The 20,823-nt window shown below is 44.8% G+C and overlaps 1 protein-coding gene across 2 annotated transcripts in view; it reads left to right on the top strand.

Annotated features, from left to right (window-relative positions):
- Positions 1-5,576: 5,576 nt before the first annotated feature.
- The window catches only part of CTSS (cathepsin S), a 33,057-nt gene continuing 17,810 nt past the window's right edge, over positions 5,577-20,823 (top strand). The window contains exons 1-3 of one of the 2 annotated variants that reach the window (XM_056110855.1): positions 5,577-5,713; positions 8,418-8,544; positions 20,214-20,336. In XM_056110855.1, coding sequence (XP_055966830.1) covers positions 8,419-8,544; positions 20,214-20,336 — 249 coding nt within the window. In that variant the 5' untranslated portion in view covers positions 5,577-5,713; position 8,418. Of the gene's footprint in view, positions 5,714-7,978; positions 8,032-8,417; positions 8,545-20,213; positions 20,337-20,823 lie in introns of those variants that run through there. The other variant, XM_056110800.1, reaches the window with a different exon arrangement.

The following is a 20,823-nucleotide window of genomic DNA, read 5'->3' as shown; positions in this document are numbered from 1 at the left end:
TAAAGATCTCATCAGTGGAAAAAGGAAGGAAATTCTGTTAAAGTTGATTTTGAAATTGGTTGAAGAAAAGCTACAGGACAGAATGAATATAAAGGAATGTGTCTAAGTTTGAGGTTGCGTTTTAAGGAAAGGAACGGATCAAACTGCATTGTTATTAGAAACTCTATTTTTTATATCAAAAATGCTACATTTTATTCATTCTTTAGTGATATGTTTTGATGGTTCTCTTTACATTTCAATTGTAACACTTTTTTTTTAGTGAGACATATGAGGTATAGTCGTAGACTTACAAATTTTTGTGCTTGGGTTTCAATTATACAATGATCAAATGCCCATCCCTCCACCAGTGCCCATTTCCCACCACCACGGATCCCAGTATCCCTCCCACCCCCCATCCTCCCCACCCCACCTTGCCTCTGTGGCAGGGCATTCCCTTTTGTTCTCTCTTATTGGGTGTTGTAGTTTGCAAAAGAGGCAATGGGTGACAGTCATGTTTGGTCTATAGTCTACTTTCAGCATGCTTCTCCCATCCTGGGAGGATCCTCCCAACACCTTTATTTGGTGTTCCCTTCTCTGTCTGAGCTCCCTTTCCCCCTAGCACGTGTGGTTGGCCTCCAAGCTATGGAGTAAAATTCCTGGTACTAATCTGGGCTGAAGCGATAGCACAGCGGTAGGGCGTTTGCCTTGCACGCAGCCAACATGTCCGACCCGAGTTCAATTCCTCCACCCCTCTCAGAGAGCCCGGCAAGCTACCGAGAGTATCTCGCCCACGCGGCAGAGCCTGGCAAGCTACCTGTGACGTACTTGATATGCCAAACACAGTAACAACAAGTCTCATGATGGAGACGTTACTGGGCCCACTCGAGCAAATCGATGAACAACGGGAGGACCGTGAATCTCGGCCATTCTTGGGTGTTAGTCTCCTATTTTGTTACTTTATGTTCCCCAGATGAATGCAATCTTTCTATGTCTATCCCTTATAAGAAACTCTTTAAATTACATCTGCAGAATTGTTCTAGTACCTTATTGGCAAGATCTATGGACAAGATATTGGATGGATTATCCGGACTCCTAGTAACAGTGCTCTTAGGTAATTGAATTCTTCAAAAAGTTGCAGGAAATCAAGGTTTTTCAACATGGGATTAAATGAATTAAATATACTAAACTATATGCTGAACTCCTGATATAGTGCTTTTAGATAATGGGAAGTCAAGGTTTTCAACATGGGATTGAAAGAATTAAACACAACGTTAAACTGTATGCTTTATCCCTACAGATCTTAGCTTCTTTGACTAGGACTCACAGCAAACAGCCGCATGCAAAACAAATGCCCTACCCACTGTGCTATCTCTCCAGCCCCTGCTTTTCTCTTCTTTGTACCTTCAGTATGTTTTTGCTGCTTCATGGCACTATCTTGGTTTGCATAAATCCAGATAAAATTCTTTCCTCTCTGTGATAGGGTCTACCCCGAATACAGATATTTTCCTAAACCAGCTAATGGGACCCCAAACCCCTCTTCCAGGGAAACAGTCAAGGGATTGGTCTAAATGACAGGAGCAGGTGTTTAACCTGTACTTTTAAATATCTTTGTATTTAAAAGATATTATAAATATCTTTGTACTTTTAAATATCTTTGTATTTAAGTACTTTTAACAGGTACTTTTCCAATATCTTTTCCATAGATCTTGCCAATAAGTTACTAGAACAGGTTTCAAGTACCCTACAAACCTCAGGGGGATGAATCTAGAGGCAGGCCGGCTCAAGGAAATACTAGAAATCATCACTGCTATGGAAAATGAGGAATCTGGGAATCTGCAATGACTGACTCAGCCTGGGCCCTCCTCTCAGCATCAAGAAAAAACCTAGAAAACAGGATCTCTCCCAGCCCTGAAGAAGGGATGGGATAGACTCCTTTCTTCCAGGACACCTACGGAAGGTAAGAGGCTTGAGGCCACATCCATTTCATCCTGAAGGCTTGAGGCCATCCAGTTCATCGGGGGACTTGATCTTCACATCTTTTTTTTTTTTTTATTAGTGAAACACCATGTGGTACAGTTGTAGACTTACAAATTTTTGTGCTTGGGTTTCAGTTATACAATGATCGAGTACCCATCCCTCCACCAGTGCCCATCCTCCACCACCACCACTGGTCCCAGTATCCCTCCCACCACCCATCCCCTTATGGCCAGGTTTGGATAACTCCGACTTTGAGATTAAAAAAAAATAATGCCACTATTGGTGTGTCTTTGGTGTGTCTCCTGTCTTTAGCCAAAATGGAGAGATTTCTAATCTTGCTGTGTTTATGCAAAAGAACAAGTCAGGTTTGTTAAGCCATTTGGCAAATTGAAAATGAAGGTAGAGAGAAAACCATGTTTCTGTAACTTGCTTTTTGTAAGGATCAGATTCTAATTCTACAGAGGTGACTGAAAAACTGTATTCTAATGGGCTTGATTTTAAAGGTATCCACCTTGGGTAATTCAGATAAAACTTGGTTTACTGACTGGAGGTGAGCACCGTAGTCTATAAAGGAATTTAATGTTGTACATGCTGTCACTAGTCTGACCAGGATAGCTGAAGCCAGGGGCTTACCAAGGAGAATGTCAGCAAAAAGACAGACTTAATCTTGAACCTACTAATACGCCAAGGGACTTCTAAGAGGACATCTAAACTGGTTCTAAGTATTCATTCTTCATTCTATGGACACATAGTCATTTGGAGAGAACAAAGATTTTTAACAGTTCTTAATTCTTGTTCCATCATGGGATTAATACCCCATCCAGAGAATATTTCCTCTAAGCCACAAAACACTGGAGAAGAGGAACAGTAGACATTGAAACATGGTTTTCAAAAAGGAAACTGATGGCTGAAGGGTTACATGAAGCTTCTCACATGGGAAGAGATGCTTTAATAACAGTTGTGAAATCCATCTTCCATGGGAAGGGACTGAACAGGACAGTGAGAGAGATGAGAGAGAAGTAACTCAGAACTGTGCTTTCTGTGCTATTAATAAACCTAGTGGAAATCTTGGGCCTCCTCTCCTAAAACTGCCCGTTCAGCATCAAGGAACCCCTCCACGGGAAGATTGGCACCTTGACTTCATGCAAATGATCAAATGTTCAAATGTTCAAGGTATAATGGTTCTTATTGGTACCTTCCGTGGATGGACAGAAGCTCTTCTAGTCTGTATTGAGAAAGCCAGAGAGGTGGCTTGGTGTTCTTATGTCCGTTAGAAAAATCTGGACACAGAAAGTAATTTTCTATCAACCAAACTTGTGGGTGGAGTTAGTCCTTTCCATTTTTTTTATGATAGAAATGAGTATGGCATTATGTTGCTTTGGTTTCTGTTGCTTTAACTCTTATATTTTCAAACCACTCTGTCCTTACTGGGTCAGAAAGGACCTTCTACTCCTCTAGGGTCTAATAATTTCAAGGTGATATTCCTCAGTCCAAGTGATGCGATCTTTTCTTTCAGATAACTTCAGTAACCCAACCAATTCATTGCCTGGGGCCCATTAAAAAAACTAAGGTAGCATGAGATTTCACCCCTTGTGCAGGCAGGGTAAGCACCCCTTCGTCAGCATGAAGTAGCTCCAGAAGATGGACCATCGACCGTTTTCCCCTTCAAAAGTTAAGGTGGTAAAATCTCTAGGGAGGAATATGATATAGGTAGGCAGGCAGCTCGGGAAGGCCCCTTCCCAAGGCAATGGCAGAAAATTTCCTGGCAAGTAATGGCTCTGAAGTTGCAAAAGCCTGATAAGACCCTCAGCAGAAAAGAGGAAAAAACAGAAACTGGGGCCCCTTGGAGGGGAGCGGGTTGAGCTTTCCTCCCCGCCCTGGCCAGGGCCCCGGCAGCCGAAGACCTCCAGGACCAGCCACCACCATGCTGAGACCACTCTCCGCACACATGAAGGTACCGGCAGAGGGACAAAGCCACATGGGTTCCGGGGCCGAGATCTCCAAGCCTACTCGGGGCCGAGATCTCCAAGCCTACTCGGATTGGAGTCGAGCATCCTCCACCCAGATTCTCCAAATTCCAGTAGGCGGGGGTCACACCCACCACCTGGCTCCCTGGCGCCGTGTAATCCCATCAGCGGCCAAGACTCTGAGACTATAAAAACCAGCTCCCAGAACCGCGTGTCCGCATTTGTGGCCGTGCGACATCTTATTATGACATCTTATTATCTCATTTCTACTTTGGACAAACTGGCAGGCTACCGAATGTAGCCTGCCCACATGGCAGAGTCTGGCAAACTCCCCGTGGCGTACCAAATATGCCAAATACCAGTAACAATGATGGGTCTCATTCTCCTAAAAAGCCTTGAATATAATCTCAGGGCTAGGATGAAGGAGACGTTACTGGGGTCTGCTCGAGGCAATCGACGAATAACAGGATGATCTGTGATCTGATCTGTGAGGCCTGATAAGACCCTCACCTGGTGCCAGCATTATACTCAGAGGAGCTCCAGCAGAAAAAAAAAGGCCAGGAAAGGAATTTCAAAGGCCAGGAAAGGACCATCACCACTCCCAACCCTACCCCACTTGGCAACCCCCTTAGCAATAAAGAACTTATACCTAGTTAGAAGCCTCATGTGGGGACGTGTTAAAAAAAATCCCTATAAAGGCCACCTTGAACAAAGGAAGGGCACGCATATGCTGCCTGAGCCCATGTGCTGCTTGTGCCCACGTGGCCTGGCACAGGTGGTGCCTGAGCACATGTGTTGCCTGCATCTCCTCTCTTGAGATGTGAGTTTCATGCTTTCAAGCCTAATGCTGGGCCGTGTGTAGGGGCTCTCTCCACCCGTGGAGGAGCCCAGGTAGGTTCTCTTTTGAGCACGTTACTCTCCACTATCCCCCACTTTCTCTTCCTCCTCTTCTCCAGAACCTCCAAATAAAATCTGTTTTACTCAACTTCACTGCTTGTCTACTCCGGAAATTCTTTTCTGCGAGGCAAGACAAGAACCCATAACCCTGGGTCCTGAGTGGCAGAGGCAGACTGGGAGAAAGGGACCGTCTTTTTCGTCCCTGCTTCACACGAGACACCCGTGGGTCCCATCCACGTCACTTTGACCCCAGGAAGGAGAAGGACAGAGAAGTAAAGAAATCTAGGAGGGAAGGAAGAAGATGAAAAAGGGAAGTAACGGGGGAACAGGGGTGGGGACTTTGGTCACACTGGTGAGGTGAGAGTGATAGCACTATATACACAAGGCACAGACTCAGCAACACTGAAAATGAGATTTAAGCTGCAAGCACCAGACTCTGTAACACGCCTGTCAAAGTGTATGTGTGGGGTGCGGGGGAGCGGGGATGGGGTGTGGGCACACTGGTGGAGGGAAGTTGACATTGGTGGTGAGCTTGGTGATGAAATATTATATGTCTAAAACTCAACTATCAGTAAATTTGAAACTCGTTGTTCTTACTTTTAAAAAAGGAAAAGACCCACACACAGAGACACACACGCACCCACGGGCACGCACACTCGCACACGCTAAGGCTGAGGCTTCTCCCTTTGCCTCCAGGCCCCAGGGCGCTGGGTGGAGCTTGCGGATGATCTTAAATGAAACTGAAATGAAAGTCCACTTCCTCATTACGAATACCTCATGTGACAAGTTCTAATTTCTTTTAAAGCCAGTTTGACTAAGGTCTCTTTGCTGCCTTGGGACTTTGAGAGACCACCTTCAAGGACTCTCCACCGGGCACCTGCTGGTTCTGGCACGTAAGTACTGGTTCGCTTTCCCCTAAGGCCTTTAAACTCTGGGCTTCTGCACTTAACCAGCTCAGTCCAGTTGCTAGGCTGCAGTAAATCTTTGCTACCAGGAAGTAAACAAAAAAATCTTATTGCTTCCTTTGTTTCATTTTTTTTAACTAAAAATATATTTTTTTAAAAGTTGAAAAGTGTCTATATTTAAGCCTGAGGCTAAGACAACTTTTGGGAAATATAATTTAAGGATTGATTTGGTTGAAGTTCCAGCTGTTTTGAGTAATAAGGCAACAAAAGTAGAATTCAATTTGAAGGAGATAGTGAATTTCTGCTCGAGTCCCTCTTTCGCTAAATATAGAAGTAGAGTTTTCAAGAGTAGGTAATAACCTCTGTTGAAATATATATATATATATACACATATTTGGAGAGCCCGGCAAGCTACCGAGAGTATTCGATATGCCAGACACAGTAACAACAAAGTCTCCAATGGAGACGTTACTGGGCCCGCTCGAGCATATATATATATATATATATATATATATATATATATATATATATGTAGGCCGGAGCAATAATACAGTGGGTAGGGTATTTGCCTTGCACACGGCCAACCCATGTTCAATCCCCAGCATCCCATATGGTCCCCCTAGCACGGCAAGGAGTGATTCCTGAGTGCAGAGTCAGGAGTAACCCCTGAGCATCACCAGGTGTAACCCAAAAGCAAAATATAAAATAAATAATAAAATAATAATAAAGGCCCTCCCGTTGATCGTCGATTTGCTCGAGCGGGCCCAGTAACGTCTCCATTGGAGACTTTGTTGTTACTGTGTCTGGCATATCGAATACTCTCGGTAGCTTGCCGGGCTCTCCGAGAGGGGCGGAGGAATCGAACTCGGGTTGGCCAATTTGGCTGCATGCAAGGCAGACGCCCTACCCACTGTGCTATCTCTCCAGCCCGGTATAAATATAAATATAAATATAGATAAAAATAATAAAAATATAAATATAAAATAAATATATAGAGATTTTTGGGCCACACCCAGCAGTGCTCAAGGCTTACTCCTGGCTCTGTGCTCAGCGATAACTCCTGGCAGGGCTCCAGTGACCATATATGGTGCTGAGGATTAAACCTTGATCAGCAGTGTGTAAGGCAACCTCCTTACCTGCTATACTATCTCTTAGGACACTGCTAGGAAAATTTTTTAAAAAGTGATGGCAACATTGGCAGGGAGAAATGTCCACTGGTAAAGGGATGGGTGTTGGAACACTGCATGGCTGAAACCCAATCGTGAAAAACTGTGTCTCTCATGGTGATTCAATTAAAAAAATAACAAAGGTAAAGGTAAAGGCCCTCCCGTTGATCGTCGATTTGCTCGAGCGGGCCCAGTAACGTCTCCATTGGAGACTTTGTTGTTACTGTGTCTGGCATATCGAATACTTAAGAAGTGAAGGCAATGCCCAAATCGTCTTTTGACTCCCTCTCACAGTTGCACTTAAACAAACCAGTTAAGAATTTTGTGACTCAGGAGTTGAGAGATAGAACAGGGGTTCAGGATTTGCCTTACACGCTGCTGACCTTAGTTTGATCTTAGTTTGATCCTTAGCACTACATGGGATCCTCCAATCACTGCAGAGCCAGGAACGGCTCCTGAGATCTGTCAAGTAAATAAAAATTCTGTAATTCGGAAGATAAACTGGTTTTTCAAAGGTTTGTCTCGGGAGCTTTAGCCATAGTCCAGTGGGGAGGGTGTTCGTTTTGCATGCACCGTCAGGAGTAGTTCCTGAGTGCAGAGCCAGGAGTCACCCCTGACCATTGCTGAGTATGACACCCCTCCCCGCCAAAACAAAACAAACAAAAGTTTGTCTTTCTTTTTTTTTTAATTTTTATTAATTAATTTTGGTTTATTCATCCCCGGGATCCCTTTGTTGTGCAGTTCTGTTGTCTCAATGCCCAGAACTTCTTCATCCTTGGTGCTGGCCTGTCTGACATCACCAACTTTATCTGCTTTGGTTCAGGACCCTCAAACAGCGGAGTTGCCAGGGTAGAACTGCCAGTCCATGGGAGAGGCTCGGCCCTGAGTCTCCTCCAGCCCACCACTGTTTTCTAAGGATGGTTTTCCAAGAAGGCACGGGAAGAACGGAGATTTCCCCTTGAAATCCTTTCGGGCTATTCCTTCTTTCCCTCCTAGATATCCTCCCCATGCCTTGGAAAGAAATCTGGTTCTGTTAAAATCAGGAGATTTCTGCAAATCACTTTTCAAAGTGCTACTGAGTTTTGTGGAGCTGCAGAAATAGATCTGCAATTAGTCCTGGGGGATTCCTATAGAATACCGGTGAGTAACATTCTGTCTCTTTGACAGACTTTGCTCCTTTTTGTTTGTTCTCCTTGCTTTCGGAGCACTGCCCGCGGAGCACCGAGGCTGCTCCCAGCACAATGAGTGCAGGTGCTTGGTAGCAGGGATGGAGCCAGGCTCCCACACGTGTAAACCATGGACAGTCCAGCCCTCTGCACCATCTAAGGCCCCGGCGCTGCGATTTTTTCTTTTGGAAAAATAATCACTTAATCACTTAACTTCCCTTTAGTCGTCGATTTGCTCGAGCGGGCGCCAGTAACGTCTCCATTCGTCCCTGTCGCATGCCAGTGTAGCCCAATGGCATCTGTTGGAAAAATAAACTCACAATATATTCAGATAATGACCTTCTCGCTTGACCTTTTCAGGATGAGCTGGCTGGCCTGGGCCTTCCTGCTGTGTGCCTCGGCCACGGCGCACCTGCACAGGGACAGCACGCTGGACACCCACTGGGCTCTTTGGAAGAAAACCTATGGCAAACAGTACAGAGGAGAGGTACGTGGTGGACGCCAGGCAGTCGGCCGGCTTTGCCCCCAATGCCGTCTGTTTCCTCTTCTTCAAAATGGTCTTTTCACAACAGGGTTATCAACAAATCCTTGGCACTCACTCGGGGCAGAGGGCCTCCTCCCAGAGCTCAGGAGAGGCCCTGTTGGGTTTTGGCCAGTTGGGGTGCACGGACAATGCAAGGGCCAGATAATGCCACATGGCTCAGGCTACGCAGTGCAGAGACCAGGTGATGCTGGAAATGGAACCTGGATTGGCACCTGTCGTGCTGTCCCCAGACCCAAGCTGTGCACTGTTTCCCAGCTTTCCCCACCGCCCCCCTCTCCCTCCCCTCTTTTTGGAGGGGTCACACCCACTGGTCTTCAGGGCTTATTCCTGGCTCTGCATTCAGGGGACCATATGGGATTGAACCTTGGTTGGCCTCTGAACTCAAGCCCTCCTCCTTCTTCCCTTCCTCCTCCTCCTCCTTCCTTTTCCTTCTCCTTTTTCTTCCCTCTTCGTCCTCCTCCTTCTCCTCCTCCTCCTCCTCTTCGTCGTCCTCCTCCTCCTCCTCTTCCTTCTTCTTCTTCTTCTTCTTCTTCTTCTTCTTCTTCTTCTTCTTCTTCTTCTTCTTTTTCTTCTTCCTCCTCCTCCTCCTCCTTCTTCATCATCATCTTCTTCATCATCATCATCTTCTTCTTCATCATCATCTTCTTCATCATCTTTTTCTTCTACTTATTCTTCATCATCATTCTTCTTCATCATCATCATCTTCTTCTTCTTCTTCTTCTTCTTCTTCTTCTTCTTCTTCTTCTTCTTCTTCTTCGTCTTCTTCTTTTCTCTCTCTCACACACACACCTAAATAAAACCATTTGCTGAAAAAAAATGAAAAGAGGAAAAATAAAAGAAGAAAAGAAAATGATAACATATTTGAGGAACAAAAGGGCACTAACTTCATTCCTTGGTAGAAACACTACAGATCTTGTTTATTTATTTATTCTTTTATTAATGTAGAAGTCCTGCTATTTTTCCAAGCATTGATTAAGCTGACTGAATGGAGCATGAACTCCACATTACTTTTTAAAAAATATTTTTAATGGAATATCCGTGAGATAGACAATTACAAAGCTCTTCATAATTGGGTTTCAGTAATGCAATGACCCAGCACCCATCCCTTCACCCATTTCCCACCACCAAAGACCCTTGTTTCCTTACCACCACCCCACCACTACCACCACCGCCCCAGCCTCCCTCTCTGGGAGGCACTTTCCTTCATGCTCTCTCTCTTCTTTTCTTTTCATGTATTATGGTTTGCAATACAGGCTAGGAGGTCATGGTGTTTGTTCAGGGCATTTGGTATTTTTATCAGGATGGTAAGGCTGGAGTAGCTTTTCAGTTGGGTGGCTGCTTTGGGGTGTGGATGTGACTTCTAAGCCTTCCAGAAGTACAGGGAGGTGGGGGAAGGTAGCCCATCCCGACCCCGAGAAAGCCTGGAGATTTCAGTCACAAAACCTGCATACCAAAATTTTCAGAGGATTAAATCTTGGTGAGATCCATCCTGAGATGGTGGAGTCGGGCTGGGGGTCTGGTGGTGATTTTGGGTTGTAGGAGCAAGCAGCTGTCAGGGGCTCTGCTTGGGTGGCCCCCCTCTGATTTATCCCTGTCTGTTCAGCCATGCATGGGTCCGAGATTAACTTCAGCTTTTGATCTCCTTCAAGATTATCTATGGGTCTCTGAAATAAGGCCGAAATGGGGGCTTGTATGGCTGAGCCAGTGGTGGTTTGTGGGCGTGGCTACCCACATACCTAACTTTTGGTCATTTAATTTCTTGGTAAAACTGGCCCCAAATTGTTGGGGTCCGGTCAAAGGCAGAGTGGCAATTTTGGGATGTCAGGAAGTCTGAAGGCACCATCGGGCTGCTGATGCACTCGCCCTGCAGATTGACCTGCAGACAGCACTATGCCCCAGATGCTGTTTATTTTTTCTTTTAAACATTTTTATGAATGCACTGTGATTTCCAAAGTTCTTATTAGTTGGGTTTTAGGCACGCAGTTGTTCCCATATCAAGCCCCCCACAAGAATCCATTTCCATCTACAGTGTCCCGGTTCCTTCCTGTCCTCCTACAGATGTCAGTTCTTGACTTTCATTTCCCAGTTTGTACTTTTGTTTTTATTTCAAAGCATAAGTAGTGAGTGAATTTAAGACTATTATCCTACTGTTCCACATACCTTAGTTCTGCAACTGGATGTCCTTTCTGAATTTGTAAACAAGTCTTATTTATCCTTATTTATACTACGTTCATTAAAGAGATCTCATTTTTAATAGGAAGTTAGCTTAAAATGTGACTATAAGGGGCATAAGTACCTGTTTAGTATATTAAAACTTCACGGGGAGCATTTTTTTATAGCACTGTAGCACTGTCCTCCCATTATTCATCAGTTTGCTAGAGCGGGCACCAGTAACGTCTCACAACAAATTGTGAGACTTGTTATTACTGTGTTTGGCATATTGAATACGTCACGGGTAGGTTGCCAGGCTTTGCCTTGCAGGTGAGATACTCTCAGTAGCTTTCTGGGCTCTCCAAGAGGGGTGGAGGAATCGAACCCAGGTCGGATGCACGCAAGGCAAACACCCTACACACCCGCTATGTTATTGCTCCAGCCCTGGAGCATTTTTATATAAAATTAAATGTTCAGCCTTATGCAAATAATAATGTGGGCATTCTAAAAACATTTGGAAAGTCTAAGAATATTTATATGTTTTGGTTAATCCTATATCAGGAGTTTATATTACTTACTATTCAGTGGATTTACTCACCAGTTGAATTGCAAGAAAATCTTTCAATTGAATCTGCAGAATTTATCTAATGCTTTTGTTTGGAGAAGTCTATGAAAAACAAAAGGGACTTAGATGCTTATACTCGCTATAAAACTAGAAAGTTACAGTAGTGCCATTAGGGAAAAAAGTGGCCATTCAAATCTATTGGAAGTCAAGGTTCTTGATGCTTTAGTAGGACAGCCCCAAGTTGTTTTCTTAGTGGGGATGGATTCCACCCTCGCTCTGTCCCCCTTGAGAGCCACTTGACACCAAGGTGGGCTAGCAAGGCTGTAAAATGAGCATCACCTGTTCACGGGAGGGAATAAAGAGGACTTCTCTTAATTTTCTTTTATGGCTGTTGCGTGTGTGTGTGTGTGTGTGTATGTGTGTGTGTGTGGAGTGGGGGTGGATTACCTCTGGCTATGGTCAGGGCTTACTCCTGGCTCTGCACTCAGGGGTCACTCCTGGTGGGACTCAGGGGACCATATTTGGTGTTGGGGATTGAACCGGGTTTGCCACATGCAAGGCAAACCCTCACCTGCTGTACTGTCACTCCAGCCCCAACTTTTATTTTTTTCTACCTTTATTATTTGGGCTGGAGCGATAGCACAGTGGGTAGGGCGTTCGCCTTAGAAGCGGCCAACATGGCCGACCCAAGTTCGATTCCTCCGCCCCTCTCGGAGAGCCCGGCAAGCTACCGAGAGTATTCGATATGCCAGACACAGTAACAACAAAGTCTCCAATGGAGACATTACTGGGCCCGCTCGAGCAAATCGACGACCTTTATTATTTATCTTGAGGTTCATGGCTTTTCCCTTCCTTTCCTATACTTTGTTAGATTTCTTTTGCTTTTTTTTTGTTTTGCTTTGTTTTGGGGGTACATTCAGTAGTGCTCAGGACTTATTCCTGGCCCTGTGCTCAGAGTTCACTCCTGGGAGTGCTTAGGGGACCGCATGGGGTGCCGGGGGTCTAACCTGTGTCAACCAGATGGATGCAAGCACTCTGTTCACTGAACTGTGTGTCCAGCCACCCCCTGTGACCCAATCTCTTTTCTTTTACTCTATTTTCTTCTCTTCTGAATTGGAAATATCTCTGTACATACCCATTGTTGGGATAACAGTAAAGTATTCGAAGGAAAGGGACTAGATCTAGACTTTTACTATACAGAATCAGATTCTGGGGGAAGATTCTCCCATTCAATGAAGCAAGGCTGAAAACTACAGCTGAGAACTAATGGTTGGGCTGCAGCCTCTGGGAAACTCTGGCCCCAGGGTGTGGGTCAGTGATTCTAGGCTTGTACTTGATGTGTGTTTTATTCTCTGTAAACAAAAGCTCCTATAGGGCACTCAGAATCGACCACCACGCTGAGCTCACTCTGAAAAAAAATGAAAAAATAGAATCACGCTGTGTATCTTTCAGTTCCACATGTGAGAGTGATCACCCTGTGTCTGTCCCTCTCCTCCTGACTGACTTCATTTCATTTCATTTCATTTCATTTCATTTCATTTCATCATCCTGTTATTCGTCGATTGCCTCGAGCAGGCCCCAGTAACGTCTCTTTCATCTTAGCCCTGAGATTATATTCAAGGCTCTTTAGGAGAACGAGACCCATCATTGTTACTGGTATTTGGCATATTGGGGACGCCACGGGGAGTTTGCCAGACTCTGCCCTGTGGGCAGGCTACATTCGATAGCCTGCAAGTTTGTCCAAAGTAGGAATGAGACAATAAGATGTCATAAAAAAAAGTTCTGATAAGATGTTGCGCGGCCGCAAATGCGGCCGCACGGTTCCGGAATCTGGATGTTATAGTCTCTGAGTCTTGGCCGCTGATGGGATTACACGGCGCCAGGGGGCCAGGTGGTGGGTGTGACCCCCGCCTACTGGAATTTGGAGGATCTGGGTGGAAGATGCTCGACTCCAATCCGAGTAGGCTTGGAGGTCTCGGCCTACTCGACTTCACGCAGTATGATAACCTCTAGTCCCATCCACATGGCTGTAAACTGCATGATTTTATTCCTTCTTAGAGCTGCATAATATTCCACGGTGTCTGCATACCACAACTTCTTGATGCCATCCATCTGCAACACAGTGAGATAACTGAACCACAGAACTGAGATGGGGGATAGAGCGAGTGGGGATGGGTTTGGGCACCCCCGCGGTGGGGTGGGGCTGGATTATGTGCATGAGAAACAGTCATTAATAGTATCAGAAACGGTAGAATCTCAATTAAAAAATAAAAACAAAAAACTAGAACTAAAATACTTAAAAATACAGATGTCTGGGGGTCAGAACAATAGAACAGTGAGTAGGGCATTTGCCTTACCTGCAGGCATACTTGGCATTCTGGGTCCAGTGCCTGGCACCCCATGTGGTCTCCTGAGTCCCACCAGGAGTGAACCTGAATGCAGAGCCAGGAGTAAGCCCTGAGTACCTCTGAGTGTGGCCCAAAACCAAAAATATAAATAAATAAAGCTATCTATAGTGGAATTAAATCCACATGAACCTAGTAGAAAATCGCAAAACATGTTTAAAATTCATTTAGAGATCTTGGAAACGAAAAATACAGTTATGATTACAAGAATTTAGGGAGCAGAGAGATTGCCCAAGGGATAGAGCACATGCCTGGAACGTGGAAGGCCCTGATTTAGTGCCTCCTGACGCCTCAGCCCCCGCCTCCGAGAACCACCAGGATTGCTCTGAGAGACTCCCAGTACCACCGGCCCTCACACTGCCAACCAGAGCCTGGCCTAGCTCTTGTGAAGAGGCCCAGCTCCCTTCCCTGCTGGTGTGGTCCCTATCGATCATTGTACAATTGAAACCCAAGCACAAAAATTTGTAAGTCTGCAACTGTACCTCATGATGTATCACTAATAAAAATTTTAAAAAAAGAAATTGATAAAAAATAATAATTTGATGAATGTGCCCAGTTTATAGGCAACACATGAAAAGAAAAAGGAAAAAGCCAAATATGCAGGTAAATTACTCAGGATATTGTTCTGCCTAGAATCTATTCCAAGAGGCAGGATAACTTCTGTCAGCCTCAAACTTTCAATTCAGTGTGACTATGAAAAGTGCCAATTAAGAAATAGAATACATCCTAACAAGCAAAGTATTATATAATTTTTTTTGCCTTTTGACCATTTGTATTTCTTTTTTTTAAATTTATTTTATTTATTTATTAGTGAAACACCATGAGGTACAGTTATAGACTTACAAATTTTTGTGCACTCTTTACAATAGCCAGAATCTGGAAAAAACCTGAGTGCCCGAGAACAGATGATTGGTTAAAGAAACTTTGGTACATTTACACAATGGAGAACTATGTAGCTGTTAGAAAAGAGGAAGTCATGAAATTTACATACAAGTGGTACAACATGGAAAGTATCATGTTAAGTGAAACGAGTCAGAAAGAGCGGGATAGACATAGAAAGATTGCATTCATCTGGGGAACATAAAGCAACAAAATGGGAGACTAACACACAGGAGTGGCTGAGATTAGTACCAGGAATTTTTCTCCATGACTTGGAGGCCAGCCACACATGCTAGGGGAAAAGGCAGCTCAGATAGAGAAGAGAGCACCAAATAAAGGGTGTTGGGAGAATCCTCCCAGGGTGGGAGAAGCATGCTGAAAGTAGACTATAAACCAAACACGATTGCAAAATATTATATAATTTTTATAATAAAGTTTGTATGCTCTGGGCTGAGTGCAGATTCTAACCTGGCACTGATGGGAACCATAGTCAAGTGCTGAACTAAGCTGGGTAGTGCCCACAGCACCAGCAGAGAGAAACATTAACTCAAGAGCGAGGCCATGGCCCACGTCTGGGGGCTCAGTCTAAGGCTTGTTCCACCAAGGTCATGATGGGATTTTTCAAGTGTCCAGCAGGCAAGGGTTCTGACTACTGATCACTTGTTTAAAATGTTTGTGCTGGTAATGAGTCTTCAGAAGAAACCTTCTGCCTTGTGGGTCTGTTGTGGAATCAGCCGAAAGTCGGTTTCTCCCTTAGCTGCTGGTTGCTGAGTCAGGGGCCTCCTAGCTTGGCAGTGCTGCACGCGTGCTGGAGCATTGATGGCGGGTCTCTGTTGTCCATGGTTCCCATTCATTCTTGAAAATGCTGAGAAAATAAAAATATTCAGACTCGGAGATGGAAAGTAGAAAAGTTGATTGAAAAGTCAAAGAGAAAAGTCAAAGAGAAAGGAAAAGGAACCCCCCATGTGGAGAGGAACTTAGTGAAAGACTAGGTTAAAAGGGAGTTTTGTGTGGGGTCTTCTAAAGGCTCCACATTTCTTACCAGTTGGCAAGTGTTTACAAAATTGCAGGAAAATCACAGGGAGGTCTCGAAGGCCCAAGTCTCCCGGGGCGTCATTGCCCCTTATCTTAGTTTCCTGTAAGCTGAGGCCACAGGGCAGCGTTTTATGATCCTGGGAAACTCCAAGAAGGCTGAGGCAGGGCCTTAAGAATGAGATGTGTGTCAGGTTGGTGGGGGAGAGATGGGACATCTGGCAAGAGGAAACTGGCTTCCTCTCTCACTGGCAAGGGAAAACTGAAGCTTCCTCTTTCAGTAGTCAGATAAGATGGAGTCTGCTTGATTCACACCAGGGTCCACACAGATGGAATACTTGCCTTTTTAAAAGAACCAAACCTCTAAATCAAAATAGGATGTATTGTGAAATAGGCTGTTAGCAACAGCATGCTCAGGGAAGTGCAGAACCTCGCTTTTACAGGAGCAGAGGGAAGCTCAGAGACTTGCATTTCCACAACTGCCATTGGGTGTTTGGGATTTTCTCTGTGTTTTGTTTTGTTTTGTTTGGGGATCCACCTGGTGGTGCTGAGAGGCTCCTTCCAGCAATGTGCTCGAGCATCACTTCCAGGGGTCCAGGAGTGGGGAGCAGGGGACTGTGCAGTGCCAAGGATCAAACCCAGGCCTCCCACATGCAAAGCTGGAGTCTGGTCCCAGTGATACAGGAACAGTGGGTTCAGTGCCCAGGAACCCTGGTGGGTTGATGAATGTATGTGCTGGAATAAGTGTACCAGATCCCAGGTTTAAAGGGGCACGTGGCAAAGAAGACAAAAATAGTCCCCGGCTAGGTGGGGTCTCACAGATGGATGACAGAGAGAAAGCCATGGACGGATGGAAGCCTGAGGTTACACGGGAATAAAGAAACTCATGTGAAGCGGAACAAGGGAATCCTCTTCAACAAGTGGTGCTGGGAAAACTGGACAGCTATCTGCAAAAAAAAAAAAAAAAAAATGAACTCTGACCTCTGTCTAACGCCAGGCACAAAAGTCAGAGAAAAGTAGATTAAAGACCTCAATATTAGACCTGAATCTATAAGATACATGGGGGAAAATGTAGCCAGAACCCTCCATAACATTGACGCTAAAAGCATCTATAAGGATGAAACACTTCTGACGTGGAAACAACCATAAACAAATGGGACTACATTAAGAAGCTTCCGCACCTCAAAAGAAACAGTGACCAAAATACAGAGAGAGCCCATGGAATGGGGAAGAATATTTACCCACTACCCATTTGATAAGGGGTTAATGTCCAGGATATACAAGACACTATTAGAAGTGTACAAGAAAAAAAACTCCAAGCCCATCAAAAAATGGGGAGAAGAAATGAACAGAAGCTTCCCCAAAAAAGAAATACAAATAGCCAAAGGGCACATGAAAAAATGCTCCCCGTTGCTAATCATCAGTTGTAGAGCCTCTTTTCTTGGATGAATACTGGACACTAGCAGTGACTTCATTCAGACTCACATTTAAAATGGAATCTTAGGGTTTTGGGGATGTCATTTAGCTGTAGATGTCATTTGCTTCATGTGTAAAGCCCTGGGTTTGATCCCCAACACCACAAAATAAATACAATAAAATGTCACTTTTTAAATGTGACTCCATAGACAATGCGGCTCCTTGGAAAAGCTCATGCTTTTCATGCGTGAGGCCCTGGGTTTGATCCCCAGCACTGTGCCCCCCCCCAAAAAAAAAACAAGAAAGAGTGTGGCCGATTAAGTATTATTCAGTACTAATCTAAAAGGAAAAAAAAAGAAAATGCAGGTTATAAAAAAATGAAAAGGGTTGTAAAAATCCAAAATACAACTGATGGGAGGTGGAGGTTCTAAAGAAGAGAACTTAGTGAGGACCACAGCACTGGAGCACTGTCCTCCCATTGTTCATCGATTCTCTTGAGCGGGCACCAGTAACGTCTTCATTATGAGACTTGTTGTTACTGTTTTTGGCATATCAAATACGACACAGGGAGCTTGCCAGGCTCTGCTGTGCGGGCGGGATACCCTCGGTAGCTTGCTGGGCTCTCCGAGAGGACGAAGGAATCGAACCCGGGTCAGCTTTGTGCAAGGCAAACGCTGTTCTATTGTTCCGTGGTAGAAAAAATAAAGTTGAAATGCTGAGAATTTCCCAGACATGAAAAATAAAGTCGAGGATTTTCCAGATATGAAAAACAGTCCTGAATTGTCCAAGCAAAGGAGCCCTCCAATAAGAAGCAGCCAAGAGCTCTGGGGAGGTGGGTTTCCCAAGAGACTGCAGCCCACACCGCAGGCAGGAGGCCTGGATTCAGCCCCTGGCACCACTGGGTCCCCCAAGTCTCACCCAGAACAGTCCTAGGGCACAAAGCTGAGAACAGCTCCTGAGAAATACCAGTGTGGCTCCCATAAAACAAAACCAAAAAAAAAAAAAATCAGAAAACAGAGGAGACAGGTATGTGTAAGCTACAAAGCATCAAAGAAAGAGAAAATCCCAAGTCACCAAAGCTAAGAACAGAGCTACAATTATTGGACAGCCTTTCTGTCAACAGTCGTGCCCAAGCGAGAAGAGCCTGAAATAACTGAAGAAAATTAGCCAGAGATTTAGACCCAGCTCAGCTGTTTTTCAGGAGTCACTCACAATCACAATCACGACCATCCTGTTGTTCGTCGATTGCCTCGAGCAGGCCCCAGTAACGTCTCCTTCATCCTATCCCTGAGATTTAAAAAAGTGCCATATTCAAGGCTCTTTCAGGGTTAGGAGAATGAGACCCATCATTGTTACTGGTATTTGGCATATTGGGTACGCCACGGGGAGTTTGCCAGACTCTGCCATGTGGGCAGGTTACATTCAGCCTGCCAGGTTGTCCAAAGTAGGAATGAGATAATAAGATGTCTTCTGGGAGCTGGGTTTTATAGTCTCTGAGTCTTGGTCGTTGATGGGATTACACGGCGTCAGGAGTGAGGAATTAAAACATTTTCAGAGAGAACCAGACACAGAATGATCTTACTCCTAAGCAGGATATAAAGAAACATAATGGATAACAAATCTCCAAAGACAATGGAAACAAAGGAAATGAGAACTGGTCTTCACTAGGAATCAGGCCACTTGAGGGGCTGGGGGGTAAGACAGGAACCAGGTATGTCTGTGGTGGAGGGAAGCATTCAACCACTGCCTGGGAATCGGGCTGGAAGGTGGAAAGCGTTGTCTATGAAACCCTGTCAGCAGCAGTGTTGTAAACCACAGTGTCAAACCTTTATATATATATATATATATATATATATATATATATATATATATATCTCACTATCACTGTCCTCCTGTTGTTCGATTTTGCTCGAGCGGACCCAGTAACGTCTCCATTGTGAGACTTGTTGTTACTGTGTTTGACATATTGAATTTGGCATGGGTAGCTTGCCAGGCTTTGCCGTGCGGGTGAGATACTCTTGGTAGCTTGCCGGGCTCTTCAAGAGGGGCGGAGGAATCGAACCTGGCTCTGCAGGGCTGGCTGCATGCAAGGCAAATGCCCTACCACTGTGCTATCACTCCAGCCCATATATATGTAATATAGATAGATAGATAGATAGATATAAAACATATATAGAAGCAGCCTGGTGGGTGGGAAGCAAATGGGGGTGGGGGTACTGGATGAGGGAAGTGGACACTGACTGGTGAAGGGATCCATGTTGAAACATTGTATGCCAGGGGCTGGAGCAATAGGACAGCGGGTAGGGCATTTGCCTTGCATGCGGCCAACCCGAGTTTGATTCCCAGCATCCCATATGGTCCCCTGAGCACCGCCAGGAGTAATTCTTGAATGCATGAGTCAGGAGTAACCCCTGTGCATAGAGCCAGGTATGACCCAAAAAGCAAAAAAAGAAGAAACATTGTATGCCTGAAACTCAATCATGATTAACTTTGTAATGTCTTGATGACTAAACAAAATAAAAACAAAACAAAGACACTTTAAAAGGTTTTATAAAGAGTAGGTGAAAAGAAAAAGAAAAAAGATGAATTTATCACTTTCAAATGGCAGTTTCTAAAAGACTATTAACATTAATGACCCTCTCGGAGAGCCCGGCAAGCTACCGAGAGTATTCGATATGCCAGACACAGTAACAACAAAGTCTCCAACGGAGACGTTACTGGGCCCGCTCGAGCAAATCGACGATCAACGGGAGGGCCTTTACCTTAACATTAATGAATGCTAACATATTAATCACTATGTAGTTCGTAAAGTACCATAAAGGGGCTGGAGCAATAGCACAGCGGGTAAGGTGTTTGCATTGCACGTGGCTGACCCCGGTTCGATTCCCAGCATCTCATATGGTCCCCTGAGCACTGCCAGGAGTAATTTCTGAGTGTAGTCAGGAGTAACCCCTGTGCAATGCCAGGTGTGATCCAGAAAGAAAAAAAAATCACCATCAAAGTAATTAAGAGCAGTAATGCGATTTTATCAGAGTATTTCGCTAATTTACGTGCTCGTAGACCCACATTTAGTGAAATATATCGTGATGTCTATTTTTAATTTTTTAACACTTACTTGTCAACAGAATGATGTTCTCTCTTTTCTCTGTTTTTTTTCTAAACAGAATGAGGAAGAAGTGCGGCGTCTCATCTGGGAAAAAAATCTGAAATATGTGACGCTTCACAATCTGGAGCATTCACTGGGCTTGCATTCCCACGACCTGGCCATGAACCACCTGGCAGATATGGTACGTCAGCCATGAGCCCCTCCTTCCTCTCAGGGTGGAGGACTGCTGCCTCCCCAGAGAATCTGAAGACAAACAGTAACGCAGGAACACTGTCTGTGGACGGACAGTAGCAAACGTCATCATTGGAGATAAGACTTGGGACAGATTCCTGATGAATCCTGCTCTGATGCTTTCCTTCACAAATTCCTTCTCAGATAATATTTCGAAACCAGACTACTGGGCCGGAGCAATAGCACAGCGGGTAGAGCGTTTGCCTTGCACGCAGCCAACATGGCCAACACAGGTTCGATTCCCAGCACCCCATATGGTCCCCTGAGCACCTCCAGGAGCAATTCCTGAGTGCATGAGCCAGGAGTAACCCCTGAGCATCGCCGGGTGTGACCCAAAAGGCAAAAAAAAAAAAAAAAAGACTACTAAAGCTTTTTTTTTTTTTGACTGCTCTTAGTTAAATGAGTCAAAAACTAATTTTTGACAATGCTAAGTGCCT

The sequence above is a fragment of the Sorex fumeus genome, unplaced genomic scaffold (assembly GCF_029834395.1).
Source record: "Sorex fumeus unplaced genomic scaffold, SorFum_2.1 ptg000001l, whole genome shotgun sequence".
Classification (NCBI taxonomy): domain Eukaryota; kingdom Metazoa; phylum Chordata; class Mammalia; order Eulipotyphla; family Soricidae; genus Sorex; species Sorex fumeus.
This window is presented reverse-complemented; position numbering and strand designations above follow the sequence as displayed.